This window comes from Erythrolamprus reginae, chromosome 2, assembly GCF_031021105.1.
Source record: "Erythrolamprus reginae isolate rEryReg1 chromosome 2, rEryReg1.hap1, whole genome shotgun sequence".
Lineage (NCBI taxonomy): Eukaryota > Metazoa > Chordata > Lepidosauria > Squamata > Dipsadidae > Erythrolamprus > Erythrolamprus reginae.
The window spans coordinates 32,682,302-32,703,914 of record NC_091951.1 but is presented as its reverse complement, the minus strand read 5'-3'; the positions used below and the strand labels follow the sequence as shown (position 1 = coordinate 32,703,914).

The window sequence follows — 21,613 nt, the reverse complement described above, 5'->3', positions numbered from 1 at the left end:
AAGCAAAGCACAGAACTCACAATCAACGAACCTGTTGCTAAAGTTCACCTCTGGGAACAGCTGATTGGGTGTGTTAGGGAGGCCATCTACCCACCAGTCAGTTTTTTTCTTATTTTCCTCCCCCAAAACTAAGGTGCATCTTATACTCCAGTGTGTCATAGAAACATAGAAACATAGAAGACTGACAGTAGAAAAAGACCTCATGGTCCATCCAGTCTGCCCTTGTACTAATTCCTGTATTTAATCTTACAATGGATATATGTTTATCCCAGGCATGTTTAAATTCAGTTACTGTGGATTTACCAACCACGTCTGCTGGAAGTTTGTTCCAAGGATCTACTACTCTTTCAGTAAAATAATATTTTCTCATGTTGCCTTTGATCATTCCCCCAACTAACTTCAGATTGTGTCCCCTTGTTCTTGTGTTCACTTTCCTATTAAAACACTTCCCTCCTGAACCTTATTTAACCCTTTAACATATTTAAATGTTTCGATCATGTCCCCCCGTTTCCTTCTGTCCTCCAGACTATACAGGTTGAGTTCATTAAGTCTTTCCTGATATTCTTGTAGACCGTCTTTGGATCCGTTCAATTTTGTCAATATCTTTTTGTAAGTGAGGTCTCCAGAACTGAACACAGTATTCCAAATTTGGTCTCACCAGCGCTCTATATAAGGGGATCACAATCTCCCTCTTCCTGCTTGTTATACCTCTAGCTATGCAGCCAAGCATCCTACTTGCTTTTCCTACCGCCCGACCACACTGCTCACCCATTTTGAGAAGTCACTACCCCTAAATCCTTCTTTTCGTCCGAAAAATACTATCGTCCGAAAAATACTAGAATAATGGCAAATAAATACGGAGACAAATCCCATATCCAAAACTTAAGGTTTTAAGTCTATATTCCTGCATTTTAGGAGTGGTTGTCAATTGTGTGCCAACCAAGAGATGCCACTCTCACCTGTTTTGAGGAATATGGAATATGTTTTTCTAATTTAAACTATTTGGATCTAAAGTGTGGACGTTGGTCACATTTTGAAGAGCTTAAACAATACCTAATGTGCTTTGAAATATATTTTCCCTTCCATGTGTGAGAAAAAGAAACGGTCTATTTCTTTTCAAAATAAAGTACAGTCGTACCTCTACTTAAGAACTTAATTCGTTCCGTAACCAGGTTCTTAAGTAGAAAAGTTTGTAAGTAGAAGCAATTTTTCCCATAGGAATCAATAAAAGCTGATAATTTGGGTGGGGGGAGGAGGAAGAAGAGGAGGAGGAAGATAGTAGCTGCCAAAGGAAGAAGGTGAGGTGAGGGGAATCAAAAAAATCCAAAACTTTAAGGCTTAAAAAAAAAGGAGGGGCTCTGAGGCAGCGAGGAGGACCACGCGCTTCCCATACACCCAGTGTGAGGCTGCCTCCCATACACTGCGCCACAGAGAGAAACCCAGGGGGAATGGCAGGAAACTGGCTGGGTCCTCGTGCCGCTCTCAAATTTACTGAGAAATTTTTCCGGGCTCAGGTTCTTAAGTAGAAAATGGTTCTTAAGAAGAGGCAAAAATATCTTGAACACCCGGTTCTTATCTAGAAAGGTTCTTAAGTAGAGATGTTCTTAAGTAGAGGTACTACTGTAATTTATATGAGCTTTGGTGGCGCAGTGGTTAGAGTGAAGTACTACAAGCTGCTTCTTCTGACATCTGGCTGTAGTCGACCAGTTCAAATCCCACCAGGCTCAAGGTTGACTCAGCCTTCATCCTTCTTCCGAGGTGGGCAAAATGAGGACTCAGATTGTTGGGAGCGATATGCTGACTCTGTAAACCAATGTAAAGCACTGTGAAGTGGTATATACGTCTAAATGCTATTGCTATCGTTTATGCCAAATTGGATTGGGGTGGGAAGTCTTATGTTTTAATTGGTTATCTTGCCAGAATTCAGCCTGATCTCCCAAGGAGAATGAAAACTGATGCTAAACTAGAAGCAACCCGAAGTCCTTCTTAATCAGGGCAAGATCTCCAACCCCTCTTGTAGCATCTTCAAAGCATTATCCTTTTTCGTTAAGACCAGGGTGGTAAATGCCATTTTCCAGGCCCCGAGGAAAACCTTAGATTGATGGTGCTGGCTATTCAGGATCTTGTTGCAGGTGTAGTTCAGCATTAGTGATGGGCGAACCCAACGGTGTTCGGGTTCGGCAAGTTCGGACGAACTTTACGCAAAATTCGGCTGAACCCGAACCGAACCTGAACTCGAACCCGAATGGGGAATCCCTCCCACAAAGAGATTCCGGGGGCGGAGCTTTGATGTCACCGGCAGGTTGCTAAGGACGCCAAGGTGATCACTTCCTGGATTCCATGGAATCCAGGAAGTGATCACTTTGGCGTCCTTAGCAACCTGCCGGTGACGTCAAACTCCAAACACAACCCCGAACTTTGCGCAAAGTTTGAAAAAATTTTGGGTTCCTGTTCGGCATACCAACACCGGTATGGACCCGAATTGTGTGGGTTTGGTTCGCCCATCACTATTCAGCATCCTTTGGAGAGTTTTCTGTTTATGTCCAAAGAAGGCATTGATGAGGGGGGAAATGCTGTCTATCCCAGGTTTTCCATAAAGAGGGCATCCCTAGAAAGGAGATTTTTCTAGGTTGGAAAGTATGATGTGTACGTAGTTGCTGTGCAGGCTCCACTCCCAATGGTGTCCCAAAATAATAAACATTTTGCTCCAGGAAAGTTGTTGAATTATAGGTGTAATACACTTACTCATAGGTGCAAGGAACAGAAATATCCAGTCAAACCAACACCCACAACTAGGCCTTGGGTGAGACTTATTTATGTGTTGGGGGTATAGCTCAGTGGTAGAGCATTTGACTGCAGATCAAGAGGTCCCTGGTTCAAGTCCGGGTGCCCCCTCCTTTTAATTTTAGGGGCAAAAGCGACAACAAATTTTATTATTTGGAGGAGAGGGAGATATTTGCAGTATTCTCAAAGTAGATATTTTGATAGAATAAGTGGAAAATAGATATTGAGCAGATTCCATATCTGAAGATAAGGTTTTTAATCCCATACTCCTCTTTTTGGGGAATAGAGAGTAGTTGCTTGGCAATCATTTTCAGCTATACATTGTTCCCTCGATTTTCGCGGGTTCGAACTTCGCGAAAAGTCTATACCACGGTTTTTCAAAAATATTAATTAAAAAATACTTTGCGGTTTCCCCCCCCCCCATACCACGGTTTTTCCTGCCTGATGACGTCATATGTCACCACCAAACTTTTGTCCACCTTTAATAAATATTTTTTTTAATAAACTTTACTAAAGAAACATGGTGAGTAATAATCTAAATGGTTGCTAAGGTAATGGGAAATTGCAATTTAGGGGTTTAAAGTGTTAAGGGAAGGCTTGGGATACTGTTCATAGCCAAAAATAGTGTATTTACTTCCGCATCTCTACTTCGCGGAAATTCAACTTTTGCGGGCGGTCTCGGAATGCATCCCCCGCGAAAATCGAGGGAACACTGTATTCTCCTTTTTGGGGAAGAAGGAATATCTGTGTAATTTAAATCTTTGGGTGGGTCTGAGGGTTGGTAGATGATGAAATCTAGAAGAACTTAATAAATATTTTTCTCATCCAAGCAGATGAATAAGAATGGCCTCCTTCATTTTAAAAGACAGCAGTTCGTTTAAAGTAGGTTGGCGTGGGGTGGGGAAATGTATTTTAACTGGCATGTGTATCGCACCAGAAAAACCAAATGGCCAAATACAGATTAAGTGGTCCCTTGCTTAATAGTAGTAACTGGGAGAGGGATCTTGGGAGTCCTAGTCCTATGAGCCAGCAATGTTGCCAAAAAAGCCAACATGGTTCTGTTCTATTTTGTTCTATTCCGGGCCAACGCAGGTTGAAAACAAAGGAGGAATCCACACGCTGATATTTGAAATCAATCTTTTTATATAGAAAGCATCATTTACGCAAGCCATAGTCATGCATGTGACTTCATCTTGGCAGCTTCTCACTGAGAGGAGTTAAAAGATAACAGTTCCGTAGCTAGGCTACTGCTGAAGATTGAAGCTAATTTGTGCATTTCTGAATGAGATAAAGAGTCTCACTGTCTTACATTTGTAGCTTTCCAGATTCACCACAGACAGGGCAATTCTACTCCGAGGATTTTAGCTGAGGAATAACAGTTGGCTAGCATAACATGGCTGGAAACCCCAAACATCAACTGACTCCATTACAAAATGTGGGAAACTCCACCCTGAATTTCCCACAGCCACCCATAAATACTTATGGGGAATGGTAAACAATTCCCTAGAGTTACAAACTACAGACTATTTCCTTTTCCCATACAAGTATTCTTGTCTTTTTCTTAGTCTTCTAAAGCGGGCATTTAGCAAAGGCTCATGATCTTCCTCCTCCTCCTCTAAGTCAGTCTCTACTGTCATTGAATTGAATTGAATTTATTAGATTTGTATGCCGCCCCTCTCTGAAGACTCGGGGCGGCTCACAACAAGACAGTAATACAATACAATACAAATCTAACGTTAAAATTTAAACTAAATTAAAATACATGTATTAAAAACCCATTAACTACACAGTCATACACATTCAGTCCAGCTGATCAATATAGAGGTCAGAGAAAAAGGGGGGGAGGTTAATCCCCCCACACCTGGCGGCAGAGATGGGTCTTAACATTTTGCGGAAGGCGAGGAGAGTAGGGGCAGTTCGAATCTCCAGGGGGAGTTGATTCCAGAGGGCCGGGGCCGCCACAGAGAAGGCTCTTCCCTGGGTCCCGCCAGACGGCATTGGCATATCTTCCACCTCTGGTGGTCTTTCAGGTTCATCCAGGTCTATCTCTCCCTCACTCTCACTCTCTGCCTCAGCTCGCAAAACCACTGGCCCAGGGTACCAAGATGTGCCTGGATCTATCCTTACCGGAGTTGGTCGAGGACCATTCACAACAGGTTCTAGGCTTCCTTAATAGATGGATAGAATCAAGATTACGTTAAGTGTTAATACCGTTTGTAATGCTTTAGTAAGGCCATACCTGGGAATCCCACATGCAGTTTTGGTTGCAACGATGTAAAAAAGATGTTGAGACTCAAGAACAGGGATGTCAATCTCAAGGTCCATGGGGCTGTCCTGGAAACAGCGAAGGACCAACCCATGATACCTCTGGCAGTGAAACCAGAGATCCATTTTCACTGGCAGAGGGTTGCAAGAGGCCGTCAAAGCTGGAAATGCAGCTCAGGAGCCCATTTTCGCTGGCAGATCACTTGGGCCAACACAGGTGCCCCCTGACACAAGTAACGTTGAGCTGGCCACACCCACCCCAGCCACGCCCATACCCACCTCAGACAAACACAATCCTGATTCAGCCTTCAATGAAATCGAGTTTGACTCCCATGCTCTGGAAAGAGTGCAATGAAGAGCAATGAAAAAGATTGGGGGACTGGAGGCTAAAACATACGAAGAACGGCTGCCCTATTTGGGTATGTCTAGTTTAATGAAAATGAGGACTAGGGATGACATTTATTTATTTATTCATTCATTCATTCATTCATTCATTTATTTATTTATTGGATTTGTATGCCGCCCCTATCCGTGGACTTGGGGCGGCTAACAACAGTGATAAAAACAGCATGTGACAATCCAATACTAAAACAACTAAAAACCCTTATTATAAAACCAATCATACATACAAACATACCGTGCATAAATTGTAGAACCTTAGGGGGAAAGAATATCTCAGTTCCCCCATACCTGACGGCAGAGGTGGGTTTTAAGGAGCTTATGAAAGGCAAGGAGGGTGGGGGCTATTCTAATCTCTGGGGGGAGTTGGTTCCAGAGGGTCAGGGCCACCACAGAGAAGGCTCTTCCCCTGGGTCCTGCCAAACGACATTGTTTAGTTGACGGGACCCGGAGAAGACCCACTCTGTGGGACCTAATCGGTCGCTGGGATTCGTGCGGCAGAAGGTGGTCCCTGAGATAATCTGGTCCGGTGCCATGAAGGGCTTTATAGGTCATAACCAACACTTTGAATTATGACCGGAAACTGATCGGCAACCAATGCAGACTGCGGAATGTTGGTGTGACATGGGCATATTTAGGGAAGCCCATGATTGCTCTCGCAGCTGCATTCTGCACGATCTGAACTTTCCGAACACTTTTTAAAGGTAGCCCCATGTAGAGAACATTACAGTAGTTAAGCCTCGAGGTGATGAGGGCATGAGTGACTGTGAGCAGTGACTCCCGATCCAGATAGGGCCGCAACTATAATACCAGTGTTCCAGTATTGGAGAGGCTACTAATAATTAATAATAATAATAATTTATTAATATAATAATAATAATAATAATAATAATAATAATAATAATAATAATAATAATTTATTAGACTTTTATGCCGCCTCTCTCCAAAGACTCGGGGTGGCTCACAATAACAATGGAACAATACAGATACAAATCTAATAATTAACAACTAACTAAAACCCATTACCTTAAAAAACAATCGATACTACACAATCATAACCACACATAACTTTCAATGGTCAGAGGGGGGGGGTACACTAGTTATCCTACAAAGAAGAGATAATCAAACTATTCTCCAAAATACCTGAAGGTAGAATAAGAAACAATGGGTGGAAACTAATCAAGGAGAGAAGCAACTTAGAACTAAGAGGGAAATTTCCTGACAGGTAGAACCATTAACCAGTGGAACAGCCTGCCTCCAGAAGTTGTGAATGCTCCAACCCTGGACATTTTAAAGAAGATATTGGATAACCATTTGTCTGAAGTGGTATAGCATTTCTTGCCTGAGCAAAATGGCCTTCCTTAGTGGCTTGTGTTGCGCTGGAGCTGACATAGGGCAATGCCTCATGTGCCCTCTGATATGGGTTCGTGTGCCAACTGTCACATGTACCATAGGTTCTCCATCATGGATCTAGAGGTTTAAAACACATTTGGTGAAGTGATCCTTCAGTTTACAAATATCAGAGAGGGTCCGCAACCTGGGCATCCTCGATCCACAGCTCACATTAGAGAAACATCTTTCAGCTGTGGCAAGGGGGGCGTTTGCCCAGGTTCGCCTGGTGCACCAGTTGCGTCCCTATTTGGACCGGGAGTCACTGCTCACAGTCACTCATGCCCTCATCACCTCGAGGTTCGACTATTGTAACGCTCTCTACATGGGGCTACCTCTGAAGAGTATTCGGAAACTTCAGATTGTGCAGAATGCAGCGGCGAGAGCAATTATGGTCTTTCCCAAATATGCCCATATTACTCCAACACTCTGCAGTCTGCATTGGTTGCCGATCAGTTTCCAGTCACCATTCAAAGTGTTGGTCATCACCTATAAAGCCCTTCATGGCACCGGACCAGGATACCTGTGAGACCGCCTTCTGCTGTATGAATCCCAGCGTCCGGTTAGGTCCCACAGAGTTGGCCTTCTCCGGGTCCCGTCGACTAAACAATGCCGTCTGGGGGGACCCAGGGGAAGAGCCTTCTCTGTGGTGGCTCCGACCCTCTGGAATCAGCTCCCTCCAGAGATTAGGACTGCCCCCACCCTCCCTGCCTTTCGTAAACTCCTCAAAACCCACCTCTGTCGTCAAGTGTGGGGGAATTGAGACATCTCCCCCTGCCTATGTAGTATTTGTGTATGATAGGATTGTATGTATGTTTTTATATATTGGGGTTCCTTGTTTTTAGACTTTTAAATGTATTATCATTATTTTTAGATTTTAATTACAGTATTGGATTTGTCATCATGTACTGTTTTTATCACTGTTGTGAGCCACCCCGAGTCTCCGGAGAGGGGTGGCATACAAGTCTAATAAATCATAATCGTAATCATTTATTGCCTCGTAATAAAATTTGCTAGGCTTGAAATGGCTACCAGACTCCCAATTTTAGGCTACCAAAAATGTAACACACCTTCTTCCTGCCTTGTCATTAATTTATGGGAGGAAACTAGGCAGTAAAACCAGTATCCAAAACTAGATATTAAGGAGACTTACCTGTGTGCTGGGGGTATAGCTCAGTGGTAGAGCATTTGACTGCAGATCAAGAGGTCCCTGGTTCAAGTCCGGGTGCCCCCTCTTTTTGTTTTATTTTTTTTCCCAACAATTTATATTTTAAAATCCCTGAAGAAACCCAGTGAATGTCAGGTAGAAAGAAATAACTTCTACTGGAAGCTTAAAGGAATAATAGTATATGAGAATGAGTTTGAATAAGTTGTTTAAATTGCAGGTAATCTTGATTTAGGGCTAGAATTGGAACCAAGGTGTTCACTTCTAAGCACATGAATTGTTAAGTGAATTGCATCGGATTTCATGACTTTTTTTTTTTTGCCATGAATGTTAAGCAAATCGCTGCGGTGGTTAAGTGAATCATGTCATTAACTTTGTTAAGTGAAACATCCATTAACTGAATTTTGCCCCATTTAATGACTTTTTTGCCACAGTTATTAAGTGAATCACTGCAGTTGCTAAGTTAGAAAATCAATTGATAAGTGAATAGGACGTTATACAGTATATTGTTCCATTATACAGTATATTGTAAGCCACCCAGAGACCTCGGAGAGGGGCGGCATAAAAGTCCAATCAATCAATCAATCAATCAATCAATAAGGCTTACCCATGTACTTTGCTCATGAGCAGCGTTCTCTGTAAGCTGCGTGCGCGCACGCCCCAAAATACCCCCCCCCCGCACACCCTTTTCCACGGGCGTGCGCTCCCCACCCCCCTGCCAGCCCGGGGGGGGGGGTGCGGAGACGGGGAGGTGCCGGCTGTAGGAGGAAAGGGAGCCGCAGCCGCCCCTGCCTCCCCACCGTGCCTCCGGCCCCCTAGCACTCCTGGTCTCTCGGCCCTGCCCCCCGCCCGCCCGATCCGCACCCTCTGCTCCTCTGCCGCCTCCTGCCTTGGGGCGTGACTTCTCTCACGGCGGTGGAGGCTGCGGTTCTCCTTGGGACGAAAGTGCTCCCAGCCAGGGGGCTGCGAGAGAGGGCTTTCTCCAGGCGCTTGGGGAATGCCCACCCCGCCCCTCTCGCAGCCCCTTCGCTGGGAGCGCTTTCGTCCTGGACTTTCAGCAAGGGGGATGCAGTAGAGGCAGGGCAGGCGTTCCCGAAGCGCTCGGAGAAAGCGCTCTCGCAGCCCCCTCGCTGACAGAGAGAGAGGGAGAGAGAAAGTAAGTGAGAAAGAGAGAGAGAGGGAAAGGGGGGGGAGAGATAGCAAGAGAGAGAAGAGAAAGAAAGCAAGAGAGATAGAAAGAGTGAGAGAGAGAGAGAGAGAAAGCAATAGAAATAGAGAAAGAAAACGAGAGAGAGAGAGAGAGAGAGAGAGCAAGAGGGGGAGAGAGAAAGAGAAAGAAATGACTCCTGATTTAAAGCATATGGTAAAAAGCACCCAAATAATAACAGAGAAAAAAAACCCCAGCCGTTTGTGTGTGTGTGTGTGTGTGTGTGTGTGTGTATGTGTGTGAGAACTCTTGAACCATTTCCAATAGCTCACCTGTTATTGGAAATGGTTCAAGAGTTCACACACACACACAAGGGGGGAGGAGACAGGGATGGAAAAAGAGGAGAAGATAGTAATAATAGTAATAGATTTTGGTTTTGTTTTATTATTAATTTCTTTTAATAAAAAAGGGAATATTTATTTATTTATCTATCTATCTATACATACTTACATACATACATACATACATGCATACATACATACATACATACTTCTATGCCGCCCAGTCCCAAAGGGACTGTCGCTCAGACACTATACTTTTTCGCCCACACCGAAAAAAAATTAGAGGGAACATTGCTCATGAGGTCACAAAAGTGGATCACATGACTCCGGGATAAGGCAGCCATCTTAAGTATGAAATGATTGACAAGCGATTGAATTTTGATCACATGATGACGGGAACTCTACAAAGGTCGTAACTGAAACGTTATGGTCATGTCTCGTAGGTTTTTCAGCGCCGTTGTAACTTTGAAAAAACTAAACTAAATTTGGACAGGGAGTCCTTGCTCACAGTCACTCATGCCCTTATCACCTCAAGGTTCGACTACTGCAATGCTGTCTATATGGGGCTACCTTTGAAGAGTGTTCGGAAACTTCAAATCGTGCAGAATGCAACCGCGCAAGAGGTCATGGGTCTACCCAGATATTCCCATGTCTCTCCAACACTCCGCGGACTGCACTGGTTGCCGATTGGTTTCCGGACACAATTCAAAGTGTGGTGATGATCTATAAAGCCCTACATGGCATTGGACCAGAATGTAATTTTGTAATTGTCCATGGTGTTTTTTGTTTGTTTAGATGTGTATGTTTTTTTTCCCTTTGTGTATTGCAAATATGCCAATGCATATACTTTTTTGATTATGCTTTTTAAAACAATTTAATAAAAAATACTTTTAAAAAGCCCTACATGGCATCGGATCAGATTAGTTACGGGACTGCCTTCTGCCACATAAATCCCTGCGGCCGGTTAGGTCTCACAGAGTTGGTCTTCTCCAGGTCCTATCAACCAAACAATGTTGTTTGACGGGGCCTAGGGGAAGAGCCTTCTCTGTGATGGCGCCGACGCTCTGGAATCAGCTTCCCCCAGAGATTCATACTGCCCCCACCCTCCTCCCCTTCCACAAGAGCCTCAAAACCCATCTATGTCGCCAGGCCTCGGGCAATTAGACCTTGCCCCTCTGATCAATAAATATAATGTATGGTGTGATTGGACTGTATGTTTGTTTGTTTGTTTGTTTGTTTATTAGATTTGTATGCCGCCCCTCTCCGAAGACTCAGGGTGGCTAACAACAATAAAAAAGACAATGTAAACAAATCTAATATTAAAAATAATCTTTAAAACCCCAATTTAAAGAACCAATCATACATTCAAGCATACCATGTATAAATTCTATAAGCCTAGGGGGAAGGGAAAATTTCAATTCCCCCATGTCTGACGACAGAGGTGGGTTTTAAGGAGCTTGCGAAAGGCAAGGAGGGTGGGGGCAACTCTGATATCTGGGGGGAGCTGGTTCCAGAGGGTCGGGGCCGCCACAGAGAAGGCTCTTCTCCTGGGTCCCGCCAAACAACATTGTTTAGTCGACGGGACCTGGAGAAGGCCAACTCTGTGGGACCTAACCGGTCGCTGGGATTCGTGCGGCAGAAGGCGGTCCCGGAGATATTCTGGTCTGATGCCATGAAGGGCTTTATAGGTCATAACCAACAGTTTGAATTGTGACCGGAAATTGATTGGCAACCAATGCAGACTGCGGAGTGTTGGTGTAACATGGGCATACCTTGGGAAGCCTATGATTGCTCTCACAGCTGCATTCTGCACGATCTGAAGTTTCCGAACACTTTTCAAAGGTAGCCCCATGTAGAGAGCATTACAGTAGTCGAACCTCGAGGTGATGAGGGCATGAGTGACTGTGAGCTGTGACTCCCGGTCCAAACGCCCTCCTCACCACAGCTGAAAGATGTTTTTCTAATGTGAGCTGTGGATCGAGGAGGACGCCCAAGTTGCGGACCCTCTCTGAGGGGGTCAATAATTCCCCCCCCCAGGGTTATGGACGGACAGATGGAATTGTCCTTGGGAGGCAGAACCCACAGCCACTCTGTCTTATCCGGGTTGAGTTTGAGTCTGTTGAAACCCATCCAGACCCCAACAGCCTCCAGGCACCAGCACATCACTTCCACTGGGTTTTTAGTTGTTTTTTTAATTATTAGATTTGTGCTACATGTTTATTTCTGTATCTACTCTGTGAGCTGCCCCGAGTCTTTGGAGAGGAGTGGCATACAAATCTAAATAATAATAATAATAATAATAATAATAATAATAATAATAATAATAATAATAATAATAATAATAATAAACAAACTGTAGTAAAGTCAAGAATGACCTGCAACCCCAGAAGCAATATACATGACCTGGTGAGATTGTCTGTGAGCACTTGAATGGCCTCTTTTTTCCTTAAATCTGTCTGATGCCTTCTTTAAAAAGTCAGTTTTCCACCTTTTTAAAAATTCCCTGGTCCAAAAATTATGCAAGGTGAATGCAAAAATTTGTTTCTGGCCTGACACCTGGAAGTGAAGAAGTTTGCTTTGAGAGGAAGGCTTAAAACTCATTTTGTTTGTGGTAGGCAAATATGTAACCAAACCAGTATACATGAGTAAACTTCCTGGAGCCACATGGGATGTGCTGGGGGTATAGCTCAGCGGTAGAGCATTTGACTGCAGATCAAGAGGTCCCTGGTTCAAGTCCGGGTGCCCCCTCTTTTTTTTTTTCTTTTCAAAAAGGACTTTAACTGGATTTGTTTCCTTTTTGGAATTGTTTAATCCTGGCAACATAGTAAAATTAGGACAGCAAACTTGTAACCAAAAAAATGTAGCTTTTCCTATATTCTTCATGGAGCAATATCATGGTTAGTAATTATGGAGCTTAAGCATGACCTTTCTATGTATCTATTCATGAAGAGGGGTATCAATTCCATGAGAAATACTAAGTAGCAATTTAAAAAATGGGATTGTGAGCAGAATGGACTGAAATATACTAATTGACTTATTTGTTCAACAAAACCAAAAAGGGAAATTAGATTTTGAAAATCAATTTGATTAAAGAAACATTAAATCTTCCCCCAACCTTCCTACTGCCATTGGTAAATGATCAAACATTAGTAACTGAGTACTTTATTTCACTTTCCAAAGTGTTGGCAGGATTGTGTTTTATTTAGGTGAGCTTTAAAAACTGCATTGCTGAATCATTTTCCATTCTGAAAGAGTCCGTGGGACAAAATGGAAGTGAGATTGCACTGTTTAGAATGGTCCAATTCCTTACATGTATTCTTGGTTTAAATTCCTCCCATTTCTAGACTTGTGAACACCCAGAAAGGGGTGCGTGTGTAACTGATGTACAGGTACCCTGTTTTCCCCCAAAATAAGACCTCCCCTGATAATAAGCCCAATCGGGCTTCTGCGTGCATGGCAATAAGCATTGGTTGCCAATCAGTTTCCGGTCACAATTCAAAGTGTTGGTTATGACCTATAAAGCCCTTCATGGCATCGGACCAGAATATCTCGAGACCGCCTTCTGCCGCACGAATCCCAGCGACCGGTTAGGTCTCACAGAGTTGGCCTTCTCCAGGTCCCGTCGACCTTCTCTGTGGCGGCCCCGACCCTCTGGAACCTGCTCTCCCCAGAGATTAGAACTGCCCCCACCCTCCTTGCCTTTTGTAAACTCCTTAATTAGTTTCCACCCATTGCTTTTTGTCCTGCCTATCATTGCAACAATTGGCAAAGGCCTACAGTGTTGACCAAAACTGCATAGAGGATTCCAAATACGGTCTTATCCCAAGGCATTATAAAGCGGTACTAACTTGTATTTCATTTCTCCTCTCACAGATTTGCAGCTAAACTCATTGCGGGGGTGCTGGATTTCAAAGCAAAGATTGACCGGTGAGTAGGTTCCTTTGGATCTACTGGCCCAGTACAGGGCCAGTATCCATGCAAATAGAAAGCCATTGGTCAAGTCGGAAAGACAAATTTCCAGTAGATATTGGCAGAAAAAGTGGGTTGCAATGATGTAGTGGTTAGAAGGCAGTATTACAGGTTAATTCTGTTGTTAGCCGCCCCGAGTCCACAGAGAGGGGCAGCATACAAATCCAATAAATGATTGATTGATAGATAGATAGATAGATAGATAGATAGATAGATAGATAGATAGATAGATAGATAGATAATTCTGCTGACTGCCGGGGTTCAATCCTGACCATCTCAAGGTTGATCCAGCCTTCCATCCTTCTGAGGTGGGTAAAATGAGGACCCAGATTATTTTGGGGGGGGGGGCAATATACTGACTCCGTAAACCTCTTAGAGAGGGCTATAAAGCACTGTGATTATTGCCACTGCTGTTTTTGCCTGGGAAGAAGAGAGCAATAGCAATAGCATTTATTTACTGACCCCTCGCATCCTGGACACAAACTGTTTCAACTCCTACCCTCAAAACGTCGCTACAGAGCACTGCACACCAAGACAACTAGACACAAGAACAGTTTTTTCCCGAACGCCATCACTCTACTAAACAAATAACTCCCTCAACACCATCAGACTTTTTACTAAATCTGCACTTCTATTTCTACTAGTTTTTCTCATTATTCCTATCATCCTTTTCCTCCCACTTAGGACTGTATGACTTTAACTTGTTGCTCATATCCTAAGATCTTTTATTTATATTGTTTCTTCATTGCTTATTTGACCCCTATGACAATCATTAAGTGTTGTATCACATGATTCTTGACAAATGTATCTTTTTCTTTTATGTACACTGAGAGCATATGCACCAAGACATTTTCCTTGTCACTCTATTTATTTATTTATTTATTTATTTATTTTATTTGTTTTGTCCAATACACAATGAGGGTTTTAGTGGGTATATATCTATATACACATAGTAAAATACATGATGAAGATTATAGAGGAGATACTCATAGTAAAATATATCTAAGAAAGAATAGAAAAGAAGTTATAGTAGTAGAACATATCAGTGAAAGAATAGAAGAAGAGATATAGGAATAGAAGAAAGGTATAGGAGATATAGGTGAGCAATAGGACAGGGGACGGAAGGCACTCTAGTGCACTTGTACTCACCCCTTACTGACCTCTTAGGAATCTGGATAGGTCAACCATAGATAATCTAAGGGTAAATTGTTGGGGGTTTGGGGATGACACTATGGAGTCCGGTAATGAGTTCCACGCTTCGACAACTCGGTTACTGAAGTCATATTTTTTACAGTCAGGTTTGGAGCGGTTAATATTAAGTTTAAATCTCTTGTGTGCTCTTGTGTTGTTGTGGTTGAAGCTGAAGTAGTCGCCGACAGGCAGGACGTTGCAGCATATGATCTTGTGGGCAATACTTAGATCTTGTTTAAGGCGTCTTAGTTCTAGGCTTTCTAGGCCCAGGATTGAAAGTCTAGTCTCATAGGGTATTCTATTTTGAGTGGAGTGGCCAATAAAATTCTATTCTATTCTATTCTATTCTACTTATATACCACTTCATAGTGTTTTTACAGCCTTCTCTAAGCACTTTACGAAATCAGCCTATTGCCCCCAACAATCTGGGTCCTCATTTTACCCACCTTGGAAGGATGGAAGGCTGAGTCAACCTTGAGCTGTTGGTGAGATTTGATCTGCTGAACTTCAGCTAGCAGTTAACTGAAGTAATCTGCAGTGCTGCACTCTAACCACTGTGCACCCTGGCTCCAGATGTGCATGTGGTTCCCAGGGACAAGGGAGACTGGGAAGAGGCAGCTGGCAGAATCAGAAAGTTCTAATTTTCCTTTTTTTCTTCTATACTCCCAAATGGGCTATTTGGTTGGGGGTTCTTGTCTTCCCCAAACTCTTACCTTCTGGCTTACCTGTGCAAGTGGAGAACCAGTCAAGCCTTCCAGACGAGATCTGTTTCTGTTTCCCTTCCTTCCATACAAATGTTCTGACCCAGCTAAGAATGCAGCAAAACACACAGCTCATTCAAACTTATTTTTAATCAATAACCGAGTACTAATAACTGTCCCAGCTGCGAGAGCAATCATGGGCTTTCCAAAATATGCCCATGTTACTCCAACACTCCGCAGTCTGCATTGGTTGCCGATCAGTTTCCGGTCACAATTCAAAGTGTTGGTCATTACTTATAAAGCCCTTCATGGCACCGGACCAGGGTATCTACGAGACCGCCTTCTGCCGCACGAATCCCAGCGACCAGTTAGGTCCCACAGAGTTGGTCTCCTCCGTGTCCCGTCAACTAAACAATGTCGTTTGGCGGGACCCAGGGGAAGAGCCTTCTCTGTGGCGGCTCCGACCCTCTGGAATCAGCTCCCTCCAGAGATTAGAACTGCCCCCACCCTCCTTGCCTTTCGTAAGCTTCTTAAAACCCACCTCTGTCGTCAAGCATGGGGGAACTGAAACATTTCCCCCTGCCTATGTAGTTTTTTGTGTATGATATGACTGTATGTATGTTTTCATATATTGGAGGGGGGGGGTTAGACTTTTTAAATGTATTATTGTTATTTTAGATTCTAACTATTAGATTTGTCACTCTATATTGTTTTTATCATATTCTACGGAGAGGGGCGACATACAAATCTAATTAATAATAATAATAATAATAATAATAATAATAATAATAATAATAATCTCACACACACACGAACTTAAAGGCAGTATTTTCATGGTAAAGCCCAACTGTTTATTTCGTGCTAACGCCCAACTGTTAACTTTTTATTTCCCCCAGTCACATGACTATATAGCCACGCTCATCCAGGCACATGACTCCCACCAAGACACGCCCATGGAACCAGTAAGGGGGGAAAATAGATTTCAACATTGGTTCGCAGGTGTTGGCAACCTCACTTTTGTTTCCGTCTGATGGCATCCCAGGTTTTGCTCCAGTGGAGGGGCATCACATTTGGGCTGTGCTTAAGCCAGTGGTTTCCAACCTTTCTAATGCAGCGACTCCTTAATACAGTCCCTCATGTTGTGGTGACCCCCAACCATAAGTCTAGCGCCAATTCTCCCAACAGAGCTTTAAGCTGATTGGCAGGAAGGTCAGCAGGACACCTGATTGGTCGGATTGTAAAAATATGTTCCAAGGTGCCAGAATAGAAGCTTCAGTTCCTAACACCATGAAAGATTTGTCTTTCTTTCTTTCTTTTTTTTTAATTTTTATACAATGAATACATAAAAAACAAATGACAATTGACATTTAAAACATGGCAAATTACATAAGCAATAGTCGTGTGTTTGGATGATATGCCAAGATATAAAAACAAAACAATCAATGAACATACAAACTTACAAAAAAAGGAAGGAAAAAAAAGAAGAAGAAGAAAAAAGAAAGGAAAAAAAAGAATGGGCGGGTGTGCGGTGGAGCTGTGTTAAGAATATGAACTAGTTTTAATTTCAACAGCCCATTTCCTTATATCAAAATTTAGTAGTATAGATAAGTAAAAGCAAGCGTTGAATAAATCATGGTAAAGAGATTTTGAAAACAAAAAGTTCATTCCATTTTTAAATATTGGTATCTCTCACAACTATTGAAGAGAAAGGGAAGAGTTTTATACCAGATTTGTATCTGTTCAAATACATACAATTCATATCATTTATTAAGCGAGTTCTCTTTTTTTTAACCAACAGTAGAAAGGATCCCAGCAATTATTAAATGAAGACTCAGTTTCGTTTCTAACTGCCATAGTTAACTTGGTCATCTCTGCACAGTATTTAATTTTCTTTATTGTTAAGTCATCTTGGGGTATATCTTCGTTTTTCCACCATTGTGCGAAAGTTAATCTGGCTGCAGTGGTTATATGGATAATTAATTGTGTTTGATTTTTTGGTAGATTTTGTCTTAGGATACCTAAAAGGAAGCATTCCGGGGTTTTGTCTATTTTCAAATTTAACATTTCCTCTATCCAGAGTCCAATTTTACTCCAGTAAATCTGTGATTTTTTACATTGCCACCATAGATGGACGTAAGTACCTTGTTCTTGGTGGCATTTCCAGCAATAGGGTGATAATTTATTGTTTAGTTTAGCTGATTTTATTGGAGTGATATGCCATCTATAGAACATTTGTCTTTCCATGGTCTTAGGAGACCCCCGTGAAATGGCCATTGGGCCCCCAAAGGGGTCCCGACCCCCAGGTTGAGAACCACTGGCTTAGGGCATCACTTAATAAAGATGCTAAGACTAGAAGTGGGGTGACCTGGCTTCTTATTCTCCTCTGAGCCCCAGAAGCTCCCTGGGAGGACTCATTCATTCATTTTATTTGAACCAGAATAAGAGTTGGAAGGGACCTTGTAGGCCTTCTAATCCAAGCCCCTGCTCAAACAGGAAACCCTATTACCAGACCTGTCAAACTGGCTGCTTGTGGGCTGAATACAACCCATGCAGGCCACACCAGCCCTGGCTCCACAGAGGCAAACAATGCGATCGGGTTTGACATCCCTGCTCTATACCATTTCAGACAAGTGGTTGTCCAGTCTCTTCTTAAAAACCTCCAGTGTTGGATCACGCACAACTTCCAGAGGCAAGTCGTTCCACTGATAGATTGTTAGGAAATTCCTCCTTAGTTGTACATTGCTTCTCTCCTCGATTAGTTTCCATCCATTGCTTCTTATCCTACCCTCAGGTGCTGTGGAAAATAGCTTGACCTCCCTCCTTTGTGGTAGCCCCTTAGATGTTGGAACTCTGCTATCGTGTTGCCCCCTAGTCCTTTTCATTAAACTAGACCAGGGGTAGGCAAAGTTGGCTCTTCTATGACTTGTGGACTTCAACTCCCAGAATTCCTGAGCCAATCATGCTAGCTCAGGAATTCTGGGAGTTGAAGTCCACATGTCATAGAAGAGCCAACTTTGCCTAGACCCAGTTCCTGCAACTGTTCTTTGTGCGTTTTAGTCCCCTAGTTCTCTTCGTTGTTCTTCTCTGCACTCTTTGCAGCCTTGATATAGACGCCGGGCCGCTCCATCCATCTTCTAGTTCTAAGGGGGTGGGGAAATTTAATTCTAAAGCCTGGCTTCGTCTCCTGGATGAAAAGTGGAGCAAAGGATTGTCAGAAATTCATATGCAGGGATGCCCGCGGCTATCTTGTGGTCCGACGCTGAAAGAAAGCTGATTTGTTACCTTTCTCTTTCCACCCCCACCGCAGCCAGACCCTGCTAGTTGAATATTCCCAAGGTCACCCACTCAGCATGGACTGCTATTCCCGCCTCTTCGCCTCTTGCCGACTCCCTGGACGAAAACGTGACTCTATTTTTCTGCCTCCTCCTGGACGGAAACCCCCAAATTATATTACCGTGGTTCGCAACTTCCAGGTAAAATTTATTTATTTATTTATTAGATTTCTATGCCGCCCGTCTCAAGTGACTCAGGGCGGCATAGAAATCTAATTTTTTATTATTATTATTATTATTATTATTATTATTATTATTATTTATTAAATTTGTATGCCGCCCCTCTCCGCAGACTCAGGGCGGCTCACAGCAGTAATAGAAAACAATGTACAATACAAATGTAATATTTAAAAAACTAAAAACCCATAATTTAAAAAAACATACACACAACACACCATATATAAATTATATAGGCCTGGGAAGATATCTCAGTTCCCCCATGCCTGGCGACAGAGGTGGGTTTTAAGACGTTTACGAAAAGCAAGGAGGGTGGGGGCAATCCTAATCTCCAGGGGAAGCTGGTTCCAGAGGGTTGGGGCCGCCACAGAGAAGGCTCTTCCCCTGGGTCCCGTCAGACGACATTGTTTAGTCAACGGGACCTGGAGAAGGCCAACTCTGTGGACCTAACTCGGTCGCTGGGATTTGTGCGGCAGAAGGTGGTCCCGGAGATATTCTGGGATTAATCCCTCCCTGTCTCTCTCTCTCTCTCTTTCTTTTCTTTCTTTCTTTGTTTCTTTCTTCCTTCATTTCTTCTTTTCTTCCTTTCTTTCTTTCTCTCTTTCTTTCCTTTCTTTCTTTCTCTTTCTCTCGGTCTTGCATGTTTGTCCAACCATTGGCCCTTGGATCTGTTGGGACCAATTCTTGGGGACCTGAATGTAAGACCCCATATTTCTTTGCTAGTACATAAGATCTTTTAAAAGTTGTAAACATCACTTAACAACTCATTCATTGTTCCTTTCTCAGTTCTTCCAGCTTGAAGTATACAACAGTGATGGGACGCCCCTGACCATTGATCAGCTCTACCTGCAGCTACTAAAAATCCGCTCCTTGTCTTGGAAGATGAATAAAGAGCCCTTGGGCATCCTCACCAGTGACCACCGACATACCTGGGGAGAGGCCTTCACCAGTCTCATGAAAGGTATGGGAAGCCCTGTTTTGGGAGGTAGACAGTATGGGCCTTTGATCATGAAGCCTCCGCTCCACGCAGGAATCCAGATGAAAGAATCCATGTTAGATGGCTGTTCATGCTCAATTTTGAGTGAAGGGAAGCCCTGCCTCTCAAGGTCAACTGTCAAACTGCTCCTAATTTTATTTTCTTGCCATTGGGTTGATATTCCTGGAGGGGTCTGTAATATGGTAAATGATTTAGCTTTACTAGATAAATGGTCAAAGCAATGGAAACTGCAGTTTAATGTTTCCAAATGTAAAATAATGCACTTGGGGAAAAGGAATCCTCAATCTGAGTATTGCATTGGTAGTTCTGTGTTAGCAAAAAGTTCAGAAAAGAAGGATTTAGGGGTAGTGATTTCTGACAGTCTCAAAATGGGTGAGCAGTGCAGTCAGGCGGTAGGGAAAGCAAGTAGGATGCTTGGCTGCATAGCTAGAGGTATAACAAGTAGGAAGAGGGAGATTATGATCCCGCTATATAGAGCGCTGGTGAGACCACATTTGGAATACTGTGTTCAGTTCTGGAGACCTCACCTACAAAAAGATATTGACAAAATTGAACGGGTCCAAAGACGGGCTACAAGAATGGTGGAAGGTCTTAAGCCTAAAACGTATCAGGAAAGACTTAATGAACTCAATCTGTATAGTCTGGAGGACAGAAGGAAAAGGGGGGACATGATCGAAACAATTAAATATGTCAAAGGGTTAAATAAGGTTCAGGAGGGAAGTGTTTTTAATAGGAAAGTGAACACAAGAACAAGGGGACACAATCTGAAGTTAGTTGGGGGAAAGATCAAAAGCAACATGAGAAAATATTATTTTACTGAAAGAGTAGTAGATCCTTGGAACAAACTTCCAGCAGACGTTGTTGGTAAATCCACAGTAACTGAATTTAAACATGCCTGGGATAAACATATATCCATTGTAAGATAAAATACAGGAAATAGTATAAGGGCAGCCTCGATGGACCATGAGGTCTTTTTCTGCCGTCAATCTTCTATGTTTCTATGTTTCTATTTTGAATCGAGGTGTAACAAATGGCTGCTGGTAAACACATTAAGGCAGGGGTGGCAAACTCGATTTCATTGAGGGCCGCATCAGGGATGTGTTGACCTCGGAGGGCCTGTTTGTGTGTGTGTGTGTGTGTGTGTGTGTGTCTGGAGTTGGGTGTGGCCATGGTGGATGTTTGAAGTTCTTTCCACAGTTCCTCACTATAACCATTTTCCTCTCTCTTCTACCAGATATTACTGGCAAACATCTATTACTTATTCTTCATATTCCACTAAACTTTTTGTTTCTAAATTTATAGCCCATTGATTAATAGTAAATTGCTTTTCCAGGCAAGAAAGCTATTTATACTATTGTATTTTGATTATTCAACTAATAATAAAAATGCAACAGCATAATTAGCATATTAATACAAAATCTAACAGCAGAGGTAAATTTACAGGATAGTAACTAAAAATGGCTGCCAATTGCAGATTGTTGATTGTAGATTAAATGGATCTACAGTAAAATCTGGCATTAAACTGTAGTATTAACATAGAATGTGGCTTGTTTTCAATCCAAACCAGGCCCTTACTTGAAGCCAGAATTGTGACCGGAAACTGATCGGCAGCCAATGCAGGCCACGGAGTGTTGTAGAAATGTGGGCGAATCTAGGAAGCCCCACGATGACTCTAGCGGCCGCATATCCTAAGATTTTTATTAATATTGCTTCATCATTGCTTATTGACCCCTATGCCAATCATTAAGTGTTGTAC

General features: G+C 42.8%; 1 protein-coding gene and 3 non-coding genes across 4 annotated transcripts in view; all 4 read left to right on the top strand.

The window, feature by feature from the left end:
- LOC139160134 (carnitine O-acetyltransferase-like) overlaps positions 1-21,613 on the top strand; it is a 76,010-nt gene that overhangs the window by 36,345 nt on the left and 18,052 nt on the right. The window contains exons 4-6 of the mRNA XM_070737692.1: positions 13,364-13,417; positions 18,659-18,824; positions 19,647-19,821. Of these exons, the coding sequence (XP_070593793.1) occupies positions 13,364-13,417; positions 18,659-18,824; positions 19,647-19,821 (395 nt within the window). The remainder of the gene's footprint in view (positions 1-13,363; positions 13,418-18,658; positions 18,825-19,646; positions 19,822-21,613) is intronic.
- On the top strand, positions 2,824-2,895 carry TRNAC-GCA (transfer RNA cysteine (anticodon GCA)). Its single transcript has one exon. It is a non-coding gene; the product is annotated as a tRNA-Cys (tRNA).
- Positions 8,000-8,071, top strand: TRNAC-GCA (transfer RNA cysteine (anticodon GCA)). Its single transcript has one exon. It is a non-coding gene; the product is annotated as a tRNA-Cys (tRNA).
- On the top strand, positions 12,167-12,238 carry TRNAC-GCA (transfer RNA cysteine (anticodon GCA)). The gene has a single exon. It is a non-coding gene; the product is annotated as a tRNA-Cys (tRNA).